The 27209-nt window shown below is 40.9% G+C and overlaps 1 protein-coding gene across 10 annotated transcripts in view; it reads right to left on the bottom strand.

The window, feature by feature from the left end:
• CLYBL (citramalyl-CoA lyase) overlaps positions 1-27209 on the bottom strand; it is a 228349-nt gene that overhangs the window by 174996 nt on the left and 26144 nt on the right. Inside the window, exon 1 of one of the 10 annotated variants that reach the window (XM_070520100.1) lies at positions 7155-7220. The exons of the other annotated variants lie outside the window; for them this stretch is intronic. Within the exon in view, the coding sequence (XP_070376201.1) occupies positions 7155-7195 (41 nt within the window). The 5' untranslated portion in view covers positions 7196-7220. Of the gene's footprint in view, positions 1-7154; positions 7221-27209 lie in introns of those variants that run through there. 10 annotated transcript variants of the gene reach the window in all.

The raw sequence follows: 27209 nt of genomic DNA, 5'->3' as shown, positions 1-27209 counted from the left end.
ATCTCTATGGGGAATGAAAAAGAAACTTTATAATATCCACACAGTTGAAGGCAGGCTCTCAGTGAACCAGGAAATCTTTCAGAGGTGAAGAAAACAAAACAATAATTTGAAACCACCACTCAATTTTGTATTTCCTATTTGGAAAACTAGGGTTCCTAGGAATACCCAACTGTTTTAAGGCTGATGACATTTCCCCTCTAATTCTTAAAGGATGCTGTAAAAAAGAGCCTGTGGAATTTCTGCAAATGGCTAGAGAAGGCTCTGGAAGGAAGGAAGGACAGCCCACATGTTCATCTCGGTGTCTTGGGGCCCTTCATGCCTCACTCCTCGTTCAAGCTCAGGGCCCTATAAAAGCACTGGTGGTTCTGCGTGGCAGCTGAGGGCACCCCCTAGGGCTGTCTCCTGCCTTCCACCCTGAACCAGCTCGCCCAGCTGCCTGGTTGCTTTGAACCCAGCTTCTGTCCCTCCAACTCTTCATCTAAATTAACACCTTGATTCGACCGTATCATGGTCTTTGAGTTTGGTTTTATCCCTTAATTCTATTTCCTCAATTGGTTCTAGCACCTCAGACCTGGCCGGGCCACCCTCAGCTCGTCCCTCTAGCTGGGGTTGCTGTGCCAGCCTCATGCCCAGGGAGGGAGTTTAGACACAGACAAGAGTGTTTTTTTCTTTCTTCCCTCTATCAAAACACATTCATCTTGTCCAAACAGCCAACAGTTCATTAAGGGTGAAGTTTTATTTTTGCTCCTCATTTTTTCATACTTATTCATAAAAAATGTTGGGCAAAAGCCTTATTTCTCAGGTGGCCACAAAATTCTTCAAATATATACATATTCTTTGTTCCAAAACAGACCACCATTCGCCAACTGTAATATTGGGGAGATTTTAGTCTTTACAGGAAATCAAGTGATTGTGGAATGAGTTGATTGGTAAAATTTTAAAACGAATGTTTACTTTTTTTTTGAGGAACATTAGCCCTAAGCAAAACTCTGCTGCCAATCCTCCTCTTTTTGCTGAGGAAGACTGGCCTGGAGCTAACATCTGTGCCCATCTTCCTCTACTTTATATGTGGGATGCCTGCCACAGCATGGCTTGACGAGTGGTGCCATGTCTGCACCCGGGATCCAAACTGGCGAACCCTAGGCCACCGAAGCAGAACGTGCGAACTCAACCACTGTACCACCAGGCTGGTCCCAAAAAGAATGTTTATTTTGACTATTAGGAATATCTAGTCAAAAAGGTAAGAAAGTTTTTTAGATAATACCAAATACATTATATGACTTCATAAAAATAATTTTTAATGTGGGCATTAGTTGCCTCCACTAAAATGTTTGATTTTATTCTGTAAACACCCAAAGACTACCTAGGAAATTCAGACCAACATCTAACACACATACACACAAAATTGTGGCTTACTGATTACTATCAAATCCTAAACCTGTTTCAGAATTAGATGCAGGGTGGCCTCTCCACACTTCCCATGGCAGTTTACTGTCTATAAAAAGCAATATCCTTTAAGCAGGACTATACCGCAATCCTTTCCATAATCTGGCTGTGTGTGTGTGTGTGTGTGTGAGAGAGAGAGAGAGACAGAGAGAGAGAGAGAGAGAGGCAGAGAGGGAGAGAGAGGGAGGAACCATAATAGTTATATGCTTACGGTAGACTTAAAGTGAAAACAACAGATTATGTGCTCTATTTTCTTCCACTCTGTTCAGAACTTACCTAGCTTCATCCCCATGGGATGGTTACACATGAGGGGTTAATTACAAGTGTCAGCTCTCACTGTATTCTGGAAGAGCAGTGATTTCTGACAGACTCTGAGTCCCCAAGACCCCCAGAACTATAAAGCTTCCAAAAGAACCTCCCAACACAACTTGCTTCTCTGCTCATTTTTGGGTCTACAAGAAGGTCATTTAATTTAGGTTGGAAAACCTCTGAAGCAGAATTCTAGTGTGCAGACACTCAGGTGGGGCACAGGCATTGGGACTTCATCTCCATGTGCCCTGACACACGGAAAGGTGAGACACGTCAGCATGCTTTCCACAAGACCTCCACATATAGACAGCATCTTGTGACAAACAGGAAAACCACCACAGAGCAGCCTAAATACCACCAAGAACATCCTTTAGGTCAGCAGGAAATTTTAAATTTTGTTAATGTAGGTAGGTGTACCCATCTCTGGTGGCTTTTGGTGGCAGTGGAAATTTTCACATTAAGGGCGTAAATTCTGTACCATATTTTGACACCTGCTACATCTGATTCAAGTGCAAAAAAAAAAAAAATCAAGTCTGCATAATGAAAAACCATTCATTTTTCCCTTTCCCGTCCCAGCAGGAATAGAAAGCAGTTCCAAGCCACTCTGCAAGTGTATCCAAGGTTAGAGATTCTGGAGGGAGGAGCCGGCCAGCATCTCATGCCCCAAATCACTGAAGCATTTCAGCAGAATGACTCAAAATAATGATTTAAGAAAGAAGAAAAAAAACCTTCAGGGAAAAACCCTGTAGGATTTGTGAAAGTTCTGGTGCAAAACAGGTTCTTTCTAGAACCATCTCAGAGAGTCTTATCATGTTGGACCCGATCTCTGGCGTCTGCTCCAGGTGGCACACCCACAGGTGTCATCCCGATTTGGTGAGGGTCAGACTGCTCAGAGCCACCCTGGTATGGTTACAGTCAGCCCTCGGCCCCCTGCTAGGGTCTAAGTTTGGCAACGAAATAGTTTCTCTGGGTGACATCTATTTATCTCCACTCCTTCCAGGCCCTTCCAAATGTCCGTCCCCTCCTCCTTGAACCCCTATTCCTACTATTCTCTATGTGGCCTTCTCAGCCTTGCTGCCTAGAAAATGTTCCACCAGGCCTCCAGTCCCATGCTCCTTCTACCAGGTGGACCTGTGTTTGGGAGGTCTCCTCATTCTTCTCATCCTCAGCTCCTCCAAATGAAACCCCCAGTAAATCCCTCTCCAGACATATCTTGGAAATGATTAATCTCTCAGATTAACCGAATGGGCTCAAATATAAAAATATTTTTAAAAAACAGTAGGGTCGTTAAAGAGTGACAGATTTAAGCGCCATCTGGGCTCGCTGGTCAGGGTGGCGCGAATTCCATCAAACGGCTGAACGGTGCACGATCTGGGAATCCCATCTGTTTTATTTAACATGAAGCAGTCCAACAGTTTGGCCATTTTGATGTTAGAGTTGTTTAAAGAAAACCCCAACACATAATACCAATAGTTTTTTCCTCCTCTAAACTTGTAGAATGCAAAATGTATGCCTGATTATCACAATTAAAGATAGAAACGAAGCTTACTTTGATTCTAAGAGTGACCCTAGTAAAATTCTAAATAGACATTTTTTCATAAAATGATTATTTCCCCAGAGTCTTATTTTTTTAAAACCTCTGAGACCATATGTGGAGACTTTTCTTAGGATTATCACATGAAAGTTTAATAATATTTTCACTGAAAATTATATTGATAAGATTTTGGATCTCTAAAATAGGAGATTTTTTTTGTCTTCTTTCTCATTTTAATTTTTCCTTCTCGACTCCCCTCAACCAAAATAATTTTTATGAAAATAATATGAAACTATTATAATGAAAAGTAGTCAAGCATATTGCCTAGACAATTTTAATCATTCTTCAGAAACACGTAATTTTTTTTTTTAAGCAAAATCTTTTCCTAGTTTTTATCAATTGCTTTTCAACCTTAAGCACCTTGGACTGCTTCCCTGTCTTGCTGTGCTATAATAACTCTTAGAAACACTAATCAGATTTTCCTGTGCCCAATAATATAGTTCTGTTTCTGAACTGCGGCAGCAAATTGCCCCAAAACAAATACTCTGGCTACCTAGACCTTAACAAGCAAGGGAAAAAATATTATTTTTAAGAGTCAATATATTTTGAGGTTCCATAAGACAAAAAATCATAAACTACAAACTAGATTACCCTTTAATTGGAAAACAATCTTCTGCTATAATATTGTGATTATAATTTCTATCTCTAAAAATATGTGGGAAAATTTTCCTATTTTATTATCATGCTATAATTATGCAGCACATTACAGTATTTTACACATGAAAATGATGCAATCATAAACCAAAATTCACGTAATTGTATATTAAAAGAAGAATTGCATATTATCACATGATTTTAGTCCTGTTTTTTGTCATCTTTTATAGCTACTGTATGGAACCAAAATAACTGCTTCAGTCCTAGATATGTGTTTTCTAGCCATTTTACATACCAAATATATTTCCTAAAACATAGAATTCTCTGGAAATATAAAGCTGCACTGTGTGGTGTGTTATGAATATATGCATTTATTGTTTCTTCATCTATAAAGCCAGGATACTAATATCTTTCTGTAGAACTTTTTCAAAGATTATATGTAATAATGTTTGTAAAAGTACATTAAAAATCCTAAAGTGCTGTGTAACTATAAGCTATCATTAGTAATCATAATAACAATAATTTCATATCCTTATGGAACAAAAACTACTGAAAAATAAAATATCCTTTCTCCAAATTTCCCTTACGATTAAATAAAAAAGCACACTTACATGAATTCTTTCTAAAACTGCATTTCACAACTGGCTTTAAAGTATCCAGTTCAGGGAATTACAAAGATTCAGAGAAAAATTATTTCTACATTTGACAAATTTTAAAATGCAGAAGCAAACAGTCAATTGTCAGAAACTTTATTTGTCCCCTCTACTTTCCTAAAAGTTGTGGCCAATTCAGAATTCTAGGAGCACACAAAACCTTTCGTCCGAAGGGACGGGTGCCGGGGCTAAGATACAGCTCCACGTCTATGACCCTGATTTGTCTCGGTAAATGTCAGCAATGAAGAGTTACAATCCGTTTAGGTCACCAACTAAGGGAAATGCTGAGACCACTGACTTTTTCTCTTTTTCCTTCAAGTTTATAAAATAAATCACAAAAAGAACTTTTGGAGGATAAATGCTATTTACTAAGTCTTTAAGGAGAAAAACTGGACTGATGATTAAAATTTCACTAAATTTGCGGTCTTATCCCTCCCTGCATCACCTGAAACAAAAAATGGGTCCCAGCACTGGGCTCCAGTTCATTCTTCCCCCTTCCCCTATAGTGACCAAGCTCCTGGAATAGCAGAAGCAAATGGGATCCATCCAAACCTAGCTTTAGTGATGATGGAGCAGCTCAGGTTGTCCCTGTGAGATGCCAGCTGGCTTCCGCACAAAGGTGACAAGCTTTCTTTCTTTGTTGTTAATCCCTTTGGCTTTCTCAGCGTACCCAAGTCACACAGACACGCACTAGACACTTCCACCAGGTGGTCACAGTACTGATGTTTGGTCTCTATGACAGTGTGGTGCCCACATCCCTAGGCCCCAACTCCAGGGTCTGGAACACTCACTCAGTAGGCACACCAAAAATGAAGTCAGCTACACTTGGTTGCAAGATGGTTCTGCTGCCCAGTAGTGGAACATGAGGACACACTAGGTCCCGAGACAGAGGGTGGGCAGCAACAAGTACTTCGGATAAAAACGACAAGCAGTTACAGTCGTGGGAGAACTACCACAGAGACATTCTTTGTTGGCCAGGTAATATGAACCTAAAGAAGCAGCATACAGTCAAAGATGCCAACCGGAAAATGTTATTATTTATACTTGTACACGTGGTCAGTATCAGACCAGGCCCTGTTTGCTCGAGTTTCATACATTGTTCAATCAATGGATGCATATCTCTAGGGTTCATAAACTATAAGAAAATATTCCCCTTGGAATTCACCTAAGCAGCATAATGTGAGCTAAGAGAAGTGATAAACTTGCACTGCCCCGTTTTCATTCTAGCATATTCCTTGACAAAATAATCATATTTTGAAACCACAGTTCATTTAACTATATGTCATTCTCCATATCTGGATGTATCTGAGAAATTTTATTTAGCCTTGGTTTAAAAGAAATGTTCAGTGTCCTACATCCAGCCTGAGATGTTTTTCCTTTGTACCAACAGTGACTATCTCAGATCTCAGCACTGTATTTTGAGCCACTGAACAGTCTTAAAAGTAATATAAAAGTAAATATAAACAAAAAAACACAAGAGAAAATGACACCAATAAATGAACAAAGAAAGTGCTTGTGCAATCTAAAAAATACTTAATGCTCAATGTCTTATTATCCCTTACCAAAACTGGTGTAAGGTAAAGTGAGACTGGGAAATATTTTATAAATGTGCTGTACTTTACACATTATTAAATCAGATGGTGGCAAAAGATAAAATGGTATCACCCATTTGTCAAGTTATCCCATAAATCTGTACTTTTAAATGTGACAATTTGTCAAATTAGCAATAATAATGAAAAAATAAGCCTTCTCCTGAAAATCTTTATTTTCAACTCATTATGATCACTGCCTGACAATGACAATGTTTTAAAGACTTAGAATATTTAAATCTGTTTTTTCAAAGCGTAAATTCAACAAAACAGGATCAACGGTCTAACATCAGTAGCTACCCTGATTCTCTCTTGATGAAAATAGCTATGGGGAAGAGACACTGGAAGAGATTTAGAATCTATTTTGGCTCAAGATAATTGATGAAATTCTATTCCTCTTAAAAAAGAAACTATTAACAGCTGTGTCAGATTTTAAAAAATGATTTTGAGTTCTAACATCTAGTCAAATTACTAAAAATCACACAGCACAGTTAAATCTGTGCTGAGAAGTATCTTAATCCTAAACTTCTAAAACTTCTGTGGGTTTGGTAAAAGCATCATAAAGTACGAGACAACCAGAGGAAACCTCTTTAAAGCGACGAAATAGCGAGGAAAGGTCAGGGAGCCAAGCAGGTCAACAAAGTCCTTCTTCCCAATTTGGGGTCATTCTTCCCTCCCGCACTGATTGGTCTCCCAATAAATTCCACATTAGCTCCTCCCTTCAGCTGCAGCAGAAACACTTGAACTGCCTCCTCTCTCCACAAAAGTTTAGTTTGCTGATTGGGCATGAAACAAAGGGAAGACAGCAGGGGTACAATTTATAAGGGGGCAGGCGAGGTTGACAGGCTATTGTGCTCTGGAGGCATCCACAAGCTGTTAATTCTATTTTAACATCGTTAATAAGACTGTTAACACATCAGACTTTGTTTAGAGACCTTGAAAACATCAACAAACTATTAAACGACCCACCTGAAATAAAATAGTATCCACTTTGGAAGCATCAAAATCATACTTCTTTTTTTATCCTTAAAATGGAAAGGCTAAAGAAAGGAAAAAGGAAATTTATTACTGTAGAATGTGTGCAAAGACTCCAAATTCTTATGTTTAATATTCTTGAAACATTCTTTTTTTGATATCATCTTTGACCTATGGATTTTCAAAATAAGGAAGTTATATGAAAATAGACTCACTTCAATGTGCATATGCAAAAAGAGATTTAAAGACAAATGCAAAGGGTTAATCGAATATTTAAAATGAGTAATTAGTCTGACAGATTAACAGTAGTTAATTTTGCAATAGAATGGAAAAATGTGTTGATCTCAGTCTTTAAAAGAATCAGGAAAACATTCCATTACATAAGGGTATTTTTTATATTACATCCTTATGTCCAACTAAAAAATTGTTGAGTAATTTCAGTAAGAGTAAAAAGTTCCAATTCATGACTTAAGGAAAATAAAATATTCTAAAAATTATTTACCTTTTTCTTTTCTTTTGCTTCCCTTAGCTTAACTTTAGGAATTAAGACTATTCAAAGTAACAAGTATTATGCTTAAAATCAAGGAAACCAAATAACTATAAATAAACACTCAACAACCAATGTGTGTAAAGAAGAAATTTTCATTTGAATTTGTCGGTGTCAAACTTTTTTAGAATTAAAATAGCATATTTCTCATGGGGTAGTCTACTAAAATTACTGTAATTGACATTTAACTATCTTTTCATTCAAAGCAAAAAATATATTGCAAAAAATTGTAATATTTTTAAACAATTCTCTGGACACGGTACACATCTGAAATCTTATGACTGAAAAAAGTTGAAGCATTCTGGATGTGGCATAAAGTATTGATTAACAAATTTGTAGGTGTTAATTTTAAATATCCTTGCCTGTGATTTAAAAGAACAATTATTTAATACTCTTGCCAGCACTGGAGAGGAAAATAAAAAAGCATGAGAAGTGAAGATAAAAACAAATCATGTAGAAGGGACATACAGCTTTTAGATCAGAGCGGAGAATTCTAGAGCATATTTAAATATTTTGCTTCCTTTGAGCGCTGCTGCTGCTGTTTGCTGGTGACCGGTGGTGGCTTGAGTAGGGGGAGATAGTGAATGAAAAGACCATAGAGATTATTCACAACCAAGAACATTAATATGAGAACACAGAAGTGTAAAATAAATTGTGGGCCAATACTGAGGCCACTCTAAATGCATCTCCCTGTTGAACACAATATGCAGAGTGTGTTCTCAACAGGTCAACCGACCAAGAAACGCTGGTACAAGGCATGGCGACTTCGGGCGACACGGTCTGGGAAAGCATCCATCACCACACATTTTAAGAAGTGAAAATTGAGGCAGTAATCCTGAATGATGACTGACAGAGGAATAATATTTGGCTACCACTGTTCCACCGCTCTTCCCAAATACAGTGTCATGCTTATTTCTCCGGCTTCCTGCAATCCTTCATGTTTCCAGATACACACATTTCAGCGCAAGTGTTTCAGTTGCCATAACAACTTCATAAATTTGCTCTCAGATGTCCTTTTTAATTACATCACTTAAAAAAAGCTGGATGGGTCGGGACAGTGCCTCGATTTATTCCGTTGACACCTAGTTCATGAGGAGTCTGGGTATTTGTTCCTTTTCTCTAAGATGCTCAAACACCTGAAAATAACGTCACTATTCCTTTCCACCCGTAGGCAAAGGAGAGGCTTTTTAAAATCTGTTTGCGTCTAGCCTTATTATCAAGTTTTTAAAACCCAAGTGACATAAGGCTCAGGAATCGTCCCCTGCCTCTTGGAGGGACAGGGACTGCTAACACTGCCCAGTCGTGTACAGCAGGGCCCTGCGCACGGAGCGGCTGCTTTATTTCCAGATATCAATTATTCATGCTGCCAAACAGGTTTTTGATAGAATCCTAGCGGTTTTAATTGGCTTCTGGTGACTATTACTACCTAGTACCCTTAAAATATTATCCACCTTATGAGGGGAAAATAAACTACGAGAAAATGTAACAGTTTCAACGGCATGCACTAATTTTTAAAACACTCCAGGATATTTTCCGATTTCATTCCAATAAAGAATAAGGCATAGTATCCCTAGCATCGTTAAACAAATGACTTTTGCCAACATCAACAACCAGACAATGGAAAACAGGGCTCCACCAACAAATGGAGAGGGGGTGTCAAAAAACTCTAGCCAGGATTTTTGCATATGTAGTGAAACCGAAGGCACTTCCCCAGAAGGTATTGAAATGCACAGATAAGAACACAAAAGGCCCTGAAGTGGTTTTGAGGGTCACAATTTGCTATTAAACACAGCAGATGGAAACATGTGAAAGTCCACTTAAGTGAACTTTAGAATACTCGAGTGTAAAATAAAATCGAGAGTCATGGACAAGTGAGGGCAATCAATGATTCTAGAGTTTGATTTTTAATTGTACTATGTTAGAACAGAAATACATATATTTAAACTAAGGGAAATGAGCTAGAGGGGGAACACACTTTATAACCCCAACTGTCGAAAATTAAAATGCAGGGTGAATGGTATACAACTAAGTACCAGCAAAAAAGAAATATTGGTCATGTTTAGTAAAGAGCATAAGAACAGATGTTATATTAAAAATTAGACCTTTCACTTCAGAAAATACTTCACATGCTAGGTCTTTGCCACTGGAAAAAGAAACCACTTTTAATTATGTAAAGAGTGAAGAGAAGGTAAGGATTCTTCACCTTTGAATACTAAATTAGGAAATAGCACCATCAAAGCCAGGCTTGATCTGTCCTGCCTGAAAAATTAATAGGCTTGACAAGTCCTTTACAATAGCTTCTAGAATGGCAAAAAGAGAGGCTCTAGTGACACCAACAGTCCCGGGAACAAAATGCAGCTGTGAAGCAGAGTTTGGGGTTGGGGGAGGGCTTTTGTGTTTGTTTTAGGGGGGGCTGTTTGTTTTTCTTTCATCACAAAGGATAAAGCCTTCAGCCCTAACCCTACAGAGGACCTGCATGATGTTCTCTCACCACCTTCCTGCTTCTTCGCCCCACTGCCTGCGGGAGAGCAGGCCGCCAGCTACCACAGGGCCTGGCTGGAAGGCCTGGCCACTCCAGCCCGCAGTTTCAAAGAACAGGGAGTTGAAAGGAGGGGAGGGCCGTGAGAGGGGCAGGGATGCGGAGGAAAGACATCAATTCAGCATTCCTCAGTGGCTTCAGATCTTCACACTTGTTTTCTTTCCCCCTCTCCCCTCCTGGAAGGGTGAGGCGGAACCAGCACTTCAAAGGGGAAACTTTCTCGTGTGTGGAAGGACTTGTTATCTGGCTTTGGCTCTTCCCATCTCGTGATTAACACTGAAGGTTGTTATTATTATTGATAAAAATAAAATTAGCCCTCCTAAAGAAAACCATATTTCATCTCCTGAGTCACTTGCTGATGAAGCTGTTGGCGTTCCAGAGGGTGGGGAGGGTGACAGCACAACAGCCTTGCCTTCGCTCGGCCCCTTTCAGAAAAATGCGAGGAACACCTCTGCAGAGCGGGCCACGCGAGCCAGCGGCCTTCTGCCCGCACATCAAACTCTCATCCCCGTCTTCTGTCCACCACCCGTCTGCCTCCACTCCTGTGGTAGGGAATGGGGAGATCGAGAGGGGCCAGAGTTTCAACAGGAAGGGGAGAGACGGAAAAAGACTGCCAATTCAATAGTAGGAAACCAGCCTTATGGGGCAGGATAAGGCGGGCACACAGACTTGGGCTCCACGTCTAGGACTGAGAGGAAACATGGAGGTTCGAGGCAAATACCTCCCAACGAAAGAACCTTGGCTTATGCTACTGGGAAACGCTGATAAACAAACGAACTGAGGATGACTACTGAAAGATGAAGGAAGGCAGACCTGCTTAATCCACTCAATAACAAATCTTAATTGCTCAAAACAAAGCAGCTAAGTTTCAAGACTGCTGAAGAGGGCTTTCAGCATGTAACTTGCAGCACAAAGTGCATGCAATGTTATCTTTAAAAAAAAGATTTTCAGGATCAAGGATCAAGTTAAAACTTTACCTTTTTTTCTTTAAGGGTTTAATTTTTTTCCATCTCCCCACAATTAGTTCAGAATTTAGATAACATTATGATCTAACTACAAGCCATTATTTTACTGCCTTTTTAAAAGAAGAGAGAAAGAGACCCATGTGCCTTAATCCTAAAAAGCGCAAAATCTATATTTAAAAGAATAAAACATTACTAAATAATTATATAGAAAGTCAAGAAGGATTTCTGGAAGAGCCATCAAAAGACAATATTTGTATAGGATTTGAGCATTAGCAGCTAGCCTGACACAGCAAAACCATTGTATTTTCCACTAGTTTTGTTTTGCCATATACAGCTGTGTTTTCACAGATGCAAAGCCATGTGTCTCCACCAAAAGGTCTAGCCTTCCCTTCAGATGTGAATGCAGATCAAAGGTTCAAACGCAGAAATACAAGATCCTTTTCCCTTTGGAACATGTTTTTATTTTTCTGCAGTGGCTGCAAACCAGAATTTCCATCTGTTGTCCTTCTGCGGTGTACAGGTTAACCTCAGCAGTGGGGCTCGGAGCGCTGTTATCTCATCTAAGAAGTGTGCAGATGAAGCACATCTGCATGGACCCTTTGAACAGCTCCCCAAGATGTCCACGTCGCTGAGAGAGAACGGAACCAGGCAGTAGCAGAATCCATTTTAGTTGATATATAGAAATTAATTTTTTAATTTCTTTGAAATATCAGAAAGATTATAAATTTAAGATGGGTTTTGCTTTTATACAATATGCACCTTGGTAAAGATAATATCAACTGTGATTTCTTGTCTATGCCTTCTCCCTCCTATCCCCAACAGTATGCAACAAGACATTTTGTATTTGATTCTTGGCTTACGGAAATTTCTCTAAAAAGAAGACGATTTGCTAACTCATTAATCTTAAGTGATTTTTAAATTTCATTACGAGTTACTAATCCGTAATTTTGAATGGGAATATTTTTAAACATTTCTGTTACCTATTACCTATTATCTTTTTTAGTTAACTCCTTTCCCCTCCATTTCCATTCCTTTTATTGAATATACCCTCAGAATGACTGAAGAGAGAAACAAGTTTCCCTCTGTTACCTACTCCAAAAATGGATTTACTGCCACGAAAACAATTGCTTAGGAGAATAGTAAAAATACAGCACTGCAGCTAAAAAGGTGGGAGGCTTCGATGGTATTTTTGGTAGATTTTTACAGTGACCAAATTGAGAGAAAGAGAGAGAGGTGCGTATCTACCTATCCGTGGAAGATCAAGAGAGGTTAGAGGGATGAATGGATGGATGGAGATGGCATATACAAAGCTTTCGCTAGTCCCCAGAGAGATTTTACAAAGGCCCAAAGTGAAAAGCGTCATGGACTGACCTAATGCTAATGTGTGAGTGCCACCTAGTGGTCTACCTAGACCTGCACCCTAGTCGAGCTACACCTAGAAACATCCATCCTCTGTCTGTGGCTCCCTACCCCCATTGCCCCACTCCATTTTGGCTCATTCCAGCACTCCCTACCTTCCTGCCCAATAAGCGTAACTTTTCCCTCCTAATGACAAAATAAACCAAAAAAAATAAAAAGTCTCAGAAAACAAAACAATAAGAGGGATGATCCCAAAGGTTCGGGTTGGGTCTGCCAGAAGCAAAGTGTGGTGTCACAGGTGTCCCCGCTGAGGGCTGCCTCCGAGCCACGTGGGGAAGCTTAGAGAGGGTGTTTCTACATAAGGAATTGTTGTGACCACACCTGAAGGACCAGACTAAATAAATAGGGAGCCCTGCTGTCTACACAAGCCCACTCTCTAGAGGCAGTATATCAGTCTTTCTGGGAGGAAACAGGCAGCTCTGTGACTGGGCGTCAGTAGTCCTCCATAGGAAGAGAAAGAGAGGTAGTCTGTGAGAGCTGAAAAGTACCTATTCTAACTCTCACTTTCCAGCTCACTCTCCCCGGAAAGGGAAGGCCCCTCCCACTCCCCAGGCGACCCAGGAAGATAAGCACTCATTTCATCATCCCCTCTTGCTCCAAGAAGCGGTCACCAAGAGAAGGATGGACAGTTCATGTAAAAATGAGTGAGGGCACCTTCTCAGACAATGCTGGAAAGAGTCCTATACCAGGGGGCACGGTGACTCACAGCACTTAGTCCAAGGCAGCGCCAGCACCCCAGGGTCTTACGTGGTGGAGAAGTGAGTCTGATTATCCTCAGATCACTGCCTCACTCCTTCTGCCCTTCCCTTTCACTTCAATAAGAGTAAACAGTTACATTGCACTTACTATGTCCACACGTTCTAAGCTCCTTCAATTGTTATCTCACTGAATCCTCACAAAACCTCTCTGAGGCAGGTACACTATTACCATCGTCCCCTTTGCACAGATGAGGGCACGACTAGAGAGGTGAAGCCAGCTCACAACTAATAGTGGCAGTGCTGGGGTTAAGCATGGGAGTCTGGTTTAACCTACATGACCTTGGGGAAGGCATGTAACATCAGAGCATCAGTTTGTCCATCTGTAAAATGGGGATATGATACCTGCCTCTCTACCTCAGAGTGGGCCGCTGCCAATGCAATGAGATCATCCACGTGGATGTGCCCTGTAAAGAGTCAAGTCCAATGGCTTGTTTTAAAAAGTGATACTTGTTTTTATCAAGTGAGGCCATCCCTGCTGCCTGACATCCAGGGAGGTCTATGCCACAAACTGATAATAGGAATCAGAGCAAGGCCAGAAGTTTCTATGATTCAAATGCTTATTTTGATTGTTAGTTCCATGGAAGACAGACCCCCAATGTGTCATTCACTGGGATGAGAGAGGACGCCACCCTGTTATGCCAGGGCCCAACAGGCAAAACTGGGATGTAGGAAGCTTGCCTTATGAATAGTAATGAGAAATAATAGTGCTGATATTAATCCTACTGGGGCAAACACAGTGGTTAATATCGCAAGCACACCTCCTCACAGCGTCCTTGTCGCCACCGGAGGTGGCAGCCTGTGGTACTATGCATGTGCAGCGAGGCCTGGGAGGGAGGGGGGATGCCGCAACCGACTGACCCACACTCCTGTCCCAGCCACTACAGGCCGCTGTCCTGGCTTCATTCTCTGAGTCACACTTTGTGTGTAGACCCCTGAAAGAGCATACCTATCCTGACAGTAACAAAATGCAACACTGAGGCACTTGCCATACTCCCATGGGTTCCATTTCTTCCTCCAGTTTTACTGAGATATAACTGACATATAAAATCACGTAAGTTCAACGTGTACAATGTAATGATTTGATATATGTATATATTTAAAAAATGATTACCACAATAAGGTAAGTTAACACATCCATCACCTCACATAATTACCATTTTTTGTGTGTGGTGAGAACATTTAAGATCTACTTAGACCCAGCAGGGAGCAGGGTTTTGTGACAGACCGGCCATTGCACAAAAAGAATGGGCTTTGGAGCGGGTCTTGGCCAGAATCCTGGTTCTGTAAGAAATTCTAACAAGATGCTTACCTCTCTGGGTCTTGTGCTTATCCAATATGAAGCAGGGGTCACAACATCTGTCTTACAGGGCTGGCATTGGAGTTAAATGAGATGATGTACTCTCCATGTTCAGAGCCAACCTACGGGTGGGGCTCAATGCATTTTCATTGATTGACAGAAAGGAATAGGGAGGGGATTGCCAAGAGAAGTACACCGGGAACGCTCAACAGCACTGTCATTAAGCCCCCTGCCCATGCTAAACAGGAGCTGAGCACAGCCTAATGCTTAAGAACACAGGTTCTGAGGCCAGGCAGACCCAGGTACACATGTCTAGCTTCTCCACCTGTTCTCTCAGCAACCGTGGTCAAGGGTCTTAACTTCAGTGACATGTTTCCTAATGTGTAAAATGTGGCTGATAACAGGATCATGCTTATAGGACTGTTTTGAACTATAAAAGTAGGTCAAGTGCAGAGTACAGAGTCTGGAACACATGTGGCAGTGGGAGGTTTGAAATATTACCACTGGTTTGGACTATGTAGGATTAATATCAGCACTTTATTTCTCATTATTATTAATGACAAGCTTCCTGCATCCCAGTGTTACCTATTGGGCACTGGCAGTGAGGACTCCAGACATTTTCAGTTTGTTAAAATACTACCGACTTTTAAAAATGTGACTTGTCTCAATGTAGCTCATTACAGGCTTTGAGGCCAGAGGCTCTGTGCTCTGCCCACTTTATCTTTCACGCATTGCCCTCGTGTGACTGCTTTGGAGACCCTGATAGAGAGCAAGACTGTATGGAAGCAGCATAACACAGTGGGAAAGAGAACACTCGGGCCCAGAAGATCTGGGCTAGACAGGCACCCTGCCGCATGCAGGACTCCGGCAGAGCGAGGCCCCAAGCCCCAGCCAGCTCCTCCTCTTCGTACCCCAGGTCTGATAATTTCAGTGGCCATTACTTAATCCTACTGTTTTAAAAACAGCACATCCATCAGGACACTCCCATTCTGAAACATCTACAGGCGCTCCTGGCTGCCTACAAAGCAACACCTAAAACCCTTAGCCTGGAGGCTCAGGCTTTCCACCTCCTGACCCAAAGTGCCTTTCCAGTCTCATTTCCCACCGCCCCCTCCACAAACCTCTGCCTTCAGTTGGTTTGTCTCTTCCCAGCACACCTTCCTGCCTCCTGTGATGTTGCTCACATAAGCCCACCTCCCCTGTGTCACCCCCCTTCTACAATGCATGTTTAAAGCCTACCCATTGTGGAAATGTTATTTTATTGCCCCTGGCTCCTCATCTTTTAGGCTGTGTCTCCCCCAGCTCGTGACTGCAACTCCTCCCACCTTTCCATCAGTCACTCCAGGTGGCTGGCACAGCCCTTTCCACATGGTAGAGCGGTATGCATTGTTTCCATGTGACTGATTTATCAGGAGAAATAAGTGTCAGAGGTATCCTCACCTCTAGAGCCCAGCCAAGAACCCGACTGTTCTTCTGGCATGGAGGCCTCTGACTGGCTTCGCCCACAAGTGTGACAGTGAAAGAGGACGTGACACCACAGGGTGGTGTGAGTGGTATTGCTGGCACACTCACTGCCCTTTTTCACACCACCCGCCGATGCCTACTGTGTACCCTGCACCCACAGGTTCTACTTCTGGCAAATTGATGCTGACTAGCAGGGGCTGTGCTATCATCCCTTCCCAGGGGTATCTGCATTTTAAAGAACTTCCTTCTCTTTTGGGTAGAAAGGCTTGCTCAGAATCCCTAGCAAGTCACACTAGACAGGCCAGTCAGGATGCTTGAGCACTAGAAACGGGAGCTTCAGTCCTGTGTTAAGAATTCTTGGTTACTGACTGCTCCAAGATCCACAGCTCTTGAGAATATGCCTCAGCCTACCCGTAGTTTACAGTCTGCTGGAATTATCAAGGTGTTCTGCTCTCCCAAAGCCAAAGGATGGACCCATTTTGATCAATCAGATACTCCCTCCCTGGAGTATGCAGAGTTAAAGACAGAACACACTGGCAGAAAACCCATTCTGGTGGCTGAGCTGGGACGAGATGGAGGAGTGGTGCTGATGTCAAGATGCCTAGAGCTGCCTTCCGTTTACCTGAGGGTGCACCTATCCTTCCAATAAATCTCCCTTTTGCCTAAATGAGCCAGACTCAGTATCAGTTGCTTACAACCAAGAATCTTAACTGATAGAGAGCCACAACCCAGAAGTCCATTTCATTCAAAAATATTTATTCAATTCTTGTCATGTGCTTGGCACCAAGACAGATGCCAGGCTTTCAAGTAGGGACAAGAAATAGCCCTACCCTCCAGGAGGTTTAATCTGATATGGGAGACAGAATGGGGTGCAAAGAGCAATAATCACACATGAGCAAATGTATAGGGATGCAGAGGAACGGCGTCTGTTAGCCAGGGTGGGTGTGGGTAATTGGTAAGACGTCATAAAAGGAAGGTGATATTTTATCAGCAGGATTTCACCAGGTGTAAAATGGGGAGGAGAACACTACAGGTAGAGGGAACAGCATGAACAATGGCAAGGAGATAGGAAAGAGGAGAAGGGGTGTCTCATCACAGTAAGAATTTCGATGTGGCTGGAGGATCAGGCACAAGGGGTGGGAATGAGATGATTTTGGAAAGGTAATTTTGGGTCAGGGTGTAAAGGTCATCATATGCCCATGTAAGGTCTTCATTCTTCAGTGCTGGGAGATATTGAAACTTTTAGAGCAGAGCAATGAGATTTGTGTTCAGAGAGCTCCTTTTGGAAGACGAGTGGGAGGGAGGAGGGATCAGCAAGAGAAGACAGCGATGGGCCGGGGCAGCATTGCAGGAGCTATGATGGGGATATGCAAAGTCAATGGGGTTGGGTGGAATCGAGGATAAGTTCAAAGATTTCACCAAAAAACATTGAAATGTAGCTTCAGAGCCCATGGTCTTGAGTGGTGCAATGACCAGAACAACACATCTAATAGAGAGGCCTCCCCGCTTACCTGACACCTCAGAAGAGCACATTTGCCTTTGGCCAAATCAAGACTCAACCTCATCTCTGAATGTGAATTTAGTGATACCGTTTCTGTTTTCCCGGGCAGGGAGAGTAAAGTGGATGAATACCTGAGGCTTCCAACACTGTTCTTTATTACTTCCCCTCTTTAAAAATTTCTTTTCATGGGGGCTGGCCCCGTGGCTGAGTGGTTAAGTTCGCGCGCTCCGCTGCAGGCAGCCCAGTGTTTCGTTAGTTTGAATCCTGGGCGCGGACACGGCACTGCTCATCAGACCACGCTGAGGCAGCCTCCCACATGCCACAACTAGAAGAACCCACAACGAAGAATACACAACTATGTACCAGGGGGCTTTGGGGAGAAAAAGGAAAAAATAAAATCTTTAAAAAAAATAAAATAAAAAAAAAAATTTCTTTTCATGAAGAATCAAAGAACATTCACATATAAATCCTCCATCACCGTTACAAATTTTCCCCATCCTTCATCCCCTTTCAATAGCAAATAAGTAAGATATGACAAAGAAACCATGACATTGCAAAGGTACATCTCATTGAAGTCTACTGAGCTGTTACACTTGTTTAGCTGTTTTACCTTGATGACAGAAATTTTAAGGGTGTTTTAGTCCTCACAGAACTGCACCTGGGCTATCATATGAAAAATGGGTGCCGATTAGAAGTATTTTAGTTAAAATCGGTTCCTGCACATCATTGTCTTAAGCTAGAAGTGAGCTGGCGCGAACAACAAAGGGTTGCTATTAATAGCACAACACAGAACGCAAGCGGAAAACTTGAGTGAAATTATGTTTTTTAAAACCCACTGTTTAGTGCCCAGAAAAGGGACAGACTGTGCAGCATCTGTGCTGGGGGGATATGGAACTAATAAATCATTGCCATTTTTATTACGCATAGGCAGAATATCATAGTACATCCAAGCCAAACATTTGCTGTCCGAGAAAAATGATTTACGTTCCAGGGCTTTTTTTCACTCAATTTGAGAGTTTATACATTTAGGCATCTGAAATGATTTTATTAATTTAACTCTCCTGTAATCATTAACAGTTTTTTCATTTGAGAGGGGTTACATTTATGAATGAAATACTAATATAAACATATATATACACATACAACATAAAACATTTTCATTTCAAAGTCTGATTTGCAAATGTAAAGCCATGTAACACATATGATTGAGCTGAAAAAAAATTATACTTTGATGCATGTAAAAAAACTACTAGTTTTTAAAAAACTACTAGTGAAACTAGATGGCTAACTTTCTATTGTCAGTCCAAGAAAGCAGTAAGAAAAGCATATCTTTTTACTGAATTAATTTTATCAGAATATCAAAGCAAGTTTATAAAAGACCCTAAACATGGATGACAGTACAATATCCTTCTTCAATGAATAACAATGTTAGGATGATTTCTTAAGCTTTGGGCACATTTGGCCATCCTATCTGCTCTGGAATACATCAGTGTAATAAAAAGGGGCTTCTAATTAGTAACACAGGCAGTTCCCACTAATCAGATTATCATCATAATGTATTGACAGTGAGAGAAGTCACAGAAAACAAGGACTGACAGGAATACTGTTTCAGAATTCAAAGAACATAGGACTATTTATTTTGGCATTCCATAATCATTTTACCTACAAACTCTTTTGGAAGACTGGTAAAATTCAGGAAGCAGAGCCTAGAAGGGCTAATATATATTCGGAGCCTTCTCTGAACAGTCAACAGCGTTCAGATTTTTGTCCTAGGACTTGAAAAGTTAAAGGCATGGTCCTGCCAATTGTGAGATGCCCTCTCCAACAGAGACCACCCACAACTACGGATTTTCCATCTGGTGAACAAAACAGACAGCTCCCTAATTATTTTTAAAAAGGATTTTTTCCCCCTAACATACTTTCTTTATTTGTCTGTGACCTGGAACTTAACGGAAAACCTGGTGTATGCCAACTTCATTTCTTGTAATGAAACATCCTATTTTATTGTTTTAACTGGGCTTTTTCAAAGGCTCTAAGATAGAAATTATCACCCCCAGAGCTAACACACACCAAACCACCAAGATAATTCCAATGAACAACTGTTTTCTCTGAAGAGAGAATATCTTGTTTAAATAATAACCACTGAAGTTTTCTCTCTCAACCCACAAGATGAAAATAGGAGGGAAATTATTTTCAATCATTTTCAACTGGGCACCCATACTGCTAGTGTCAAAATCTATGGCTTTTCCAACAAGATGGCCACCTCTGCCAAAAGCATGCTCAGAAATGCCAACTGTAATTAAAATCTGGCACCTGTCTTGGGCACCAAATTTGCTTCTAATATCTCCACGTTGAAATGTGTCTCAGCTTTGAGAGGCCGTAAGATGCTTAATGCCCCCTGCCCTTTGGAAAAACACTCGAGTGGAAAAACTGATGGCTGTTATCCTGAAAATTACATTTTTTACATCTTAACTATCCTATATCTTCTCTGCTTTCTTTCCCTGAATCTGTTTGTTTAATTAGTCCCAAGAGAATTAGGATACATTCCCTTCATATGTTTTGTTTTCATAAACCTTAGGAAAAAGAGGCAGTGAAGTAAGTTCTTCCTAGCATGGAGTCGTGCTTGGGGAATGGCAGTGTGACACGGATAGATTTCACATGGGGTTAGACAGTGTGGAATTGGGAGGCTATAGGAGGTGGTGGGGTGCTTCCTTAAGAAGGTTTTTCAGAAACCAGAGCAATAAATCTTGATTTGATGCACTCTGTCCTCCCTGACTGTGGTCTACAAACAAGCGTGTGCCCCAACTACTTATTGTTTTGTTGAGTTGGGGCTCTCAAAATCTTACTAAGGTTTTTGTCCTTTAAAGATTCATAGCATTTCCCTAGAAGGAACTCCCTTCTCTCTTACAAGCCTTTCACACATCCGACACCTGGCTCCACTTAGGTGAAGAGACGGAGTTGTCCTCAGGCCCAGCTGTCACTTTGGAAAGTTAAATCTATTGCACAGCTCAGCCCCAACAAGGCCAGTGGCGAAAAGGCCTGAGTGTGAGATGCCCCAAAGCAGGCTCGCTGGAGCGGGAACTCCTGGTCAGGGCCCCTGCCTGCCTTGCTCACCCTGCAGCCCAGGGCGTAGAATAGTACCTCACACAGAAAGGGTGCTCAATAAACGCCTACTGAGAGAAGAGCAAGCAGATCCAGTGTGAGCATGCCTTTGCAAAGAGCACTTTATATCAAGATAGAAGACCGCGTTGGCTTCGATGGTCAAAAGGAACCCAAGCAGGTGGATTATAAATGCTGCAAGTGCAGGCAGATGCCTTCCTCCCGAGATTCGTTAGGGGGCGCAGACGCACAGATGTCCTGACCTTTGGACTTGCCTAAGACTCCCTCTTTAGAAGGGCTGTCTGTCAGCAACACCACTCACCCCAGGCCACACTGAGCTCCTATTATAACACATCACTCTCCATCAGAAATGAAAAAAGGAGTGTGACAGACAACCTAAGGCACAAACAGATTTTATTATCAAATAACACTGAAAATGTATAAAAGCAGCACCTATTTCATGATACGGTTCTGCTAAAAAAAATTCACCAATAAATTGATTCTTTGGATCCAAAAATGAATTTTTCCCAACGGAAAAGATGCTACAAATGACGGTTAGGGCCTCAGGATAGCTCGCAAAAGCCCATTTAACCCCACAATATCCCAGAACGCTGGTTTAACCACACCCAACCACTCTGTAATAGCATGTTCACAGGAAGAGAATCCTGAGTATAAACTAGGGAACTCCACAGCTGCAGGAAAAAAGATGCCCAGGATGCGGCTAGGAGCTTATGAATGCCCCACACCTCCTTAAAGAAAGCCATCTCCCCAGATCAGAAATTCCTCTAAGGCAGCATTTTTCCAAATTTCTTTTACTGCAACCCACAGGAAGAAACATATTTAATACTGAAAGCCCATTAAACACACACATTAAAAGAAACAAAAGTTTCATAAAACATAACATCTGATGTACTCTGAATAGTTTCTATTCTATTATGGTTCATTTGTTTAAATGCTCGTCATGACCCAATAAATCCATCTCCAGCTCACTAACGGGTGGAGACTGCCAGTCTAAAACACCATCGGCCCCAACCGATCCAAACTGAGGAGAAAGGGTAGAGAGTGGTGGCCACTGACGCGCATTCCCTCAACTTCCTATACTGCATGCATAAATTTTAACGTAATTATGAGTAAAAAGGTAAAAATGAGACAATTTCCTGAAAATGTGTTAGAAATACACATGTCCCTTGGTTCAGGCTCCAACCTGTTTAAGCAATTCCTTTCTCCTCCTTTTCTACCTTGTTGAAGATGTAGGTGTTGGCAGAAAACCTGAGGATACAGATAATTATAGACACTAGATAACAGAGACTGCAAATCACGCTTAGGAAAAGGCTGAGGATCTGTAAACTTAAAAAAAAAATGCTTCTGGTTATTCAGAATACACGGATATCATTTAATCAACACTTGGGCTTTCAACACCACAGCAATGTGCAAACGGTGGCCGGAAGTAGAAACTAGTCATTACTATCTACTGAGGGTTGCCCCGGGAAACAGATGGCAGCATAGTATCCCAAACCTTCTAGCCCCTTCATACGGATCCACTGAATTTTCTTTCCAGAGAAAAGTCACAGATTCTGGGTGAAGGGATGACCCTGTGACTCCAGGGACAAATAATTACCTGAGAGGAACTCCATAAGCCCAGGGGCAAAGTCTTCATGAAAGCCATGCCTGGCAAGCACTTGAGCTTAGTAGATTTTAAAAGAGCCAATTCTCTGATTTTCATCCTGGCAGTGGATTCAACCAACCTGCCCATGGCCACTGCCAGCCCTCCCACACCTGGCTTTGGCTGATGGTGACTGAATACTCCCAGTGACCATCCTCACAAGAGGTACACATTAGCCAAAGGTGCAGTACTGAAGGGTCAGAGTGCCCACTGGCTGAGGCTCCCACCCCTCCCCAATGAGCGTGGGCTTCCCAACCACAGCTACCCATGGTCTGGGGTTGTTAAATGGGGATTCTTCCCAACAATCTCTCAAAATCATCTTGCACTGTGTCCAAGAATTTAGGACCCTTACAGGCATTCCTGCAGGGTCCCTGGGCGGGGGGGGGGAGGGGGGTCCTCCTTGAGATGTGTCCTATGGGTTTTCATTACCACAGGTAGGCATTTTTTGCATTCTGCCACATTTTATTTACAATTCCATTCAAAAGACTGGGGAGCACTATTTTCAAATTTAACTTTCTTTCTTTCTTTTTTTTGTTGAGGAAGACTGGCCCTGGGCTAGCATCTGTTGCCAATCTTCCTCTTTTTTGCTTGAGGAAGATTGTTGCTGAGCTAACACCTGTGCTAATCTTCCTTTTATCTTGTATGTGGGATGCTTCCACAGCATGGCTTAATGAGCAGTGTGTAGGTCTGCACCAGGATCCAAACTTGGGAACCCTGGGCTCCTGAAGAGGAGCGCACAAACTTAACCACTATGCCACCAGGCTGGCCCCCACAAATTTAATTTTGAAAGGTTTAATTCAACTTGACGTTTCAAAAAGAAAAATGTACCAATCTCAGGAACATCTCACTCCACTGAGTTCATCCTGGACTTTTTATTTCTGTACTTTCTTTCCTTTTGTTGTAGGACTATTGTTAAAAAATAAAGTGATAAGAAAAATAAAAAATAAAGTGATTTTCTTTTTGGTATAATAAATAATGGAAAGATGCATATAGTATCAATACCACAATATAATAAATAGCTTTGGTTCATTTGAGTTCCTACCTTTATCCATTTATAATTCATTTTAATCTATAGGTTATAAATGATTAATTACTCATATTTTTAAATCAGCAAAAAGCATACTGTGTTAATCAGGGTTATATCAACTGCAAACAATATATGACTACGGGCTTGGACTGGTGATCTGAGAAGACTCCCAGCAGGATTGAGGGCAAGAATTTTCAGAGAAAACTCCAAAGACAAAAAGTACATATTTTTCACATTTGTCCTTTGGCAATATGGTTCATAAAACTAACAAATGAAAATTCAGGTAGAGAAACAATAAATGTGAAACAAAGTAAAAAACTAGGCACAGTTTTTTGTTGTTGTTGTTAAGTTCTCCTATAAAGGGAACATTTTGAGGCAATGCATCAGCATGAGTAGTTTGGATTTGTACCTCCCACCATATATTCATATACATATGTGTGTGTATTTAGGTACACATGTCTGTATCTGGGTACACGCGTACATATTTCCAGAGCAGTAAAACTCCTACAGTCCCGAAGACAAAATAGCAGGGGGCACTGCCCATTAAGTGAGCGGTTCCAGGCCTTCGCTTTCTAATCGACAACTTCAGGGCTACTCTCGTCACTTGTCAACTTCAAACCCACACTCAATTTTTCCTTTTAGACAATGCTGTGTCTGCAATACAGCAGTGTTTCTGACATATTGCAGCATGTTCTGCTAGGAATATTTCTTCAGAAGCACAGTTTAATGGACAGAAAGGGAGAAAAAAACTGCTAAATGTTTTTCACATCTATCAACTACTCAAAAGAACACTGTGGAAAAAACTACATTTTACACTTAAAATATTTTCCACTAGCCTTAGCAATAATTCAAACTATTTAAAGCAAGTAGATGTGGATTTAAATAAAACACAAAAGGATATTTGATACAACAAAAAATACCTTCAGCCTAACATGGTGAAGCTAGTGAAATGCTAAAGATGGCACTTTATGTTATTAACATACAAAAACCATAGTGAAATATATTTGACTCCAAATTCAATGATTTTTAAAACCCATAATGAGATGAGCAAAAATATTAAATAATTAAGTATGCAACTGTCCATTCTATTTACTTGCCTTGTGTGAAAAACTAAATAATTGTTTTAAGTTGATAGGTGCTTTGAACATCAGTTATGACAAAAAAAAACAAATAAACAAATTCAAAACTTACTTTTATAGTATCAAAAGTTAGATTAAAATCAGATCATTCTGTTTAATTAAACTCTACACTATACAGAGAATATAAATTTTCAACTACATATATAATAATCACATACCTGGAATTTTCCCAGATAATTTCATTTTCAAACATTTTGTCCCATTATCCACTTCCATAAATGTACTCAAATCATGTACTCAGATTGTGTACACCAATTTGTAGTTCTAAAAATAGTCACCTTGTATAGGCAAAAAGGATGGGTTTTATATTTTATTTTGATTTTTGGTTTTGGCTTTCATTTGTTATAAATAAATGCATTTCAATGACTGCTAAACCGTTGGAGCATACTCCTTTAAGAATGACTATAAATGACTCCTTCAAGAATGACAATAAATGCTTATGTTCTAGAACTGGATTTGGCCAAGTCTTTATTGTTACGGTTATCAATATTTAAGAAACAATGTATAATTAAAGCGTAGTAGAGTTATTTCTGCACATTCTGAGGCTTATATTCCAAAGGGTAACGGAATTTACAAAAAACAATACACACAGTGTGAGGACACCAAATAACATGCTGTGTGTATATAGAGTGACCACAAGCCCTGGCTTGCCTGCATGGTCCTGGCTGACTCCTGATGTCCCAGTGTTAATAACACTGCTTTTACTTTCAAAAGTGTCCAGATTTGCATGATAAATTCTAAGACCATGCTGGTATCAATGTGCAGATCCGTAAATTGCTGGTTTTCGAACAGCATTTATCACTATCATCATCAGGGTCTTCAAGTGGTTGATTTTTCAGAGTTCAATTGGTTGTGACCCAAAATTTAGCCTTGGGTGAAAAGAGTGAACAAAAGAGACCAGCCTGGCATAGCCTGGTTGAAAGAGCTCCAGCTTTGGAACAGGACCTGTCATTGGGATCCCAGCTCTGCCTCTTAGTCTGATAATGGGAGAATTACATCCCCCTCTGCTCCTTGGTTCCCTGATCTAGCAATGGGGAGGGTTAACTGATGTAAGGTCAACAAGCACAGGACCCCACGGTCACTAAGGGAGCCTATGACTCATACCACCCTGTTCAAATTCTGGCTCCACCTCGTAGTAGCTGAATAGCCCTGAGGCCCTAATACCAGCCACCAGCATCTGAGTAATCAAGCATTAAGCCAGGTTGTCTGTTGGGATGGCAGTGCTGGGGAGAGAATTTTAGAGCACAAAGTGCTTCCCTGGGGTTGTACTCTGAGTGAGAGGGGAATCCTGGGGATGGGGAAGAAGATTTTGGAAAGGCAGAAAAGTATCAGACACAGGAGAAAACTATTTGACACCTCCAACACAGCCTTGTCAAATGACACAGCGTCTTGTTGATGGAATAGGAAAGAAACTGAGAATCCTGACTCCCAGTCCACATTTTCTCCATTTCTGTCAAATTCCTTATAAGGTAGAGACAGATTATTATTTTCTCACTTCATACCAAGCATCTTTTTTTCCCAGCTATTTCATGACATTTAAAAATTTTTCAAAAATAAAAGTGATGCACACAGATTAAAAAACATTCAAAACAAAACTTTAGTCTCCCTTTTCACACTCCAAGCCCTCAATCTCTTTTCCCAGGTGTGACCACCATTAAAGGCTTCTTATGTATTCTTTCTGAAAAAAATTTAATATCTTCATATGTACTTTTATTTACACAAATGGGATCATACTATATGCACGCTGCTTTGTTCAGGTAATAACATATCTCGAGAGGCAGTTTGGCATAGTAGTTGAGAGGACAGCCTCTGGAGTCAGAATGCTGGGCTTGAATCCTACCTCTGCCACCTACTAGTTGTGTGACATTGGGCAAGTCACCCTGTGCCTCAATTTTCACATTTATAAAATAAGGTTAGGGGCCAGCCTGGTGGCTCAGTGGTCAAGTAGTGCGCACACTCTGCTTTGGCAGCTCGGAGTTCACCGGTTCAGATCCTAGGTGTGGACATGGCACCGCTTGGCAACCATGCTGTGGTAGGTGTCCCACATATAAAGTAGAGGAAGATGGGCACAGATGTGAGCTCAGGGCCAGTCTTCCACAGCAAAAAGAGTAGGATTGGCAGACGCTAGCTCAGGGCTAATCTTCCTCAAAAAAAAAAAGGTTAATAATAGTACCCATCTCATAGGATTTTTGTGAATCAAATAAGTTACTATATCTAAAGCATTCAGAACACTGATTGCTATATAAATATTTATTATTTAAAAATTTTTTACTATTATTATTACATGCTCATATCAACATAGATTGATCCGATTCTTTTTTTTATTAGTTCTGGTGATCTACATTTACTCTTGTAGATCTGAGTCATTATCTGGATCAGATAATAACTAAAGAACTTCTTTTAGCATTTCTTATAGTGCATGTTTCCTGGTAACAATTCTCTCAGTTTTTATCTATCTGTAAAGATCTTTATTTCGGCTTCACTTTTGAAGGATAGTTTTGCTGAACATAGAATTCTGGGTTGACATTTTTTTTCTTTCAGCACTTTAAAGATGCCAATCCATTTACCTTCTACTCTCCATTGCTCCTGATGAGAAGTCTGCTGTAGTTTGTATCACTGTTTCCTTATATG

This window comes from Equus asinus, chromosome 11, assembly GCF_041296235.1.
Source record: "Equus asinus isolate D_3611 breed Donkey chromosome 11, EquAss-T2T_v2, whole genome shotgun sequence".
In the NCBI taxonomy this organism is placed as follows: Eukaryota; Metazoa; Chordata; class Mammalia; order Perissodactyla; family Equidae; genus Equus; species Equus asinus.
Note: the sequence above shows the minus strand (reverse complement) of the source record. Positions and strands in the feature narration are given on the sequence as shown.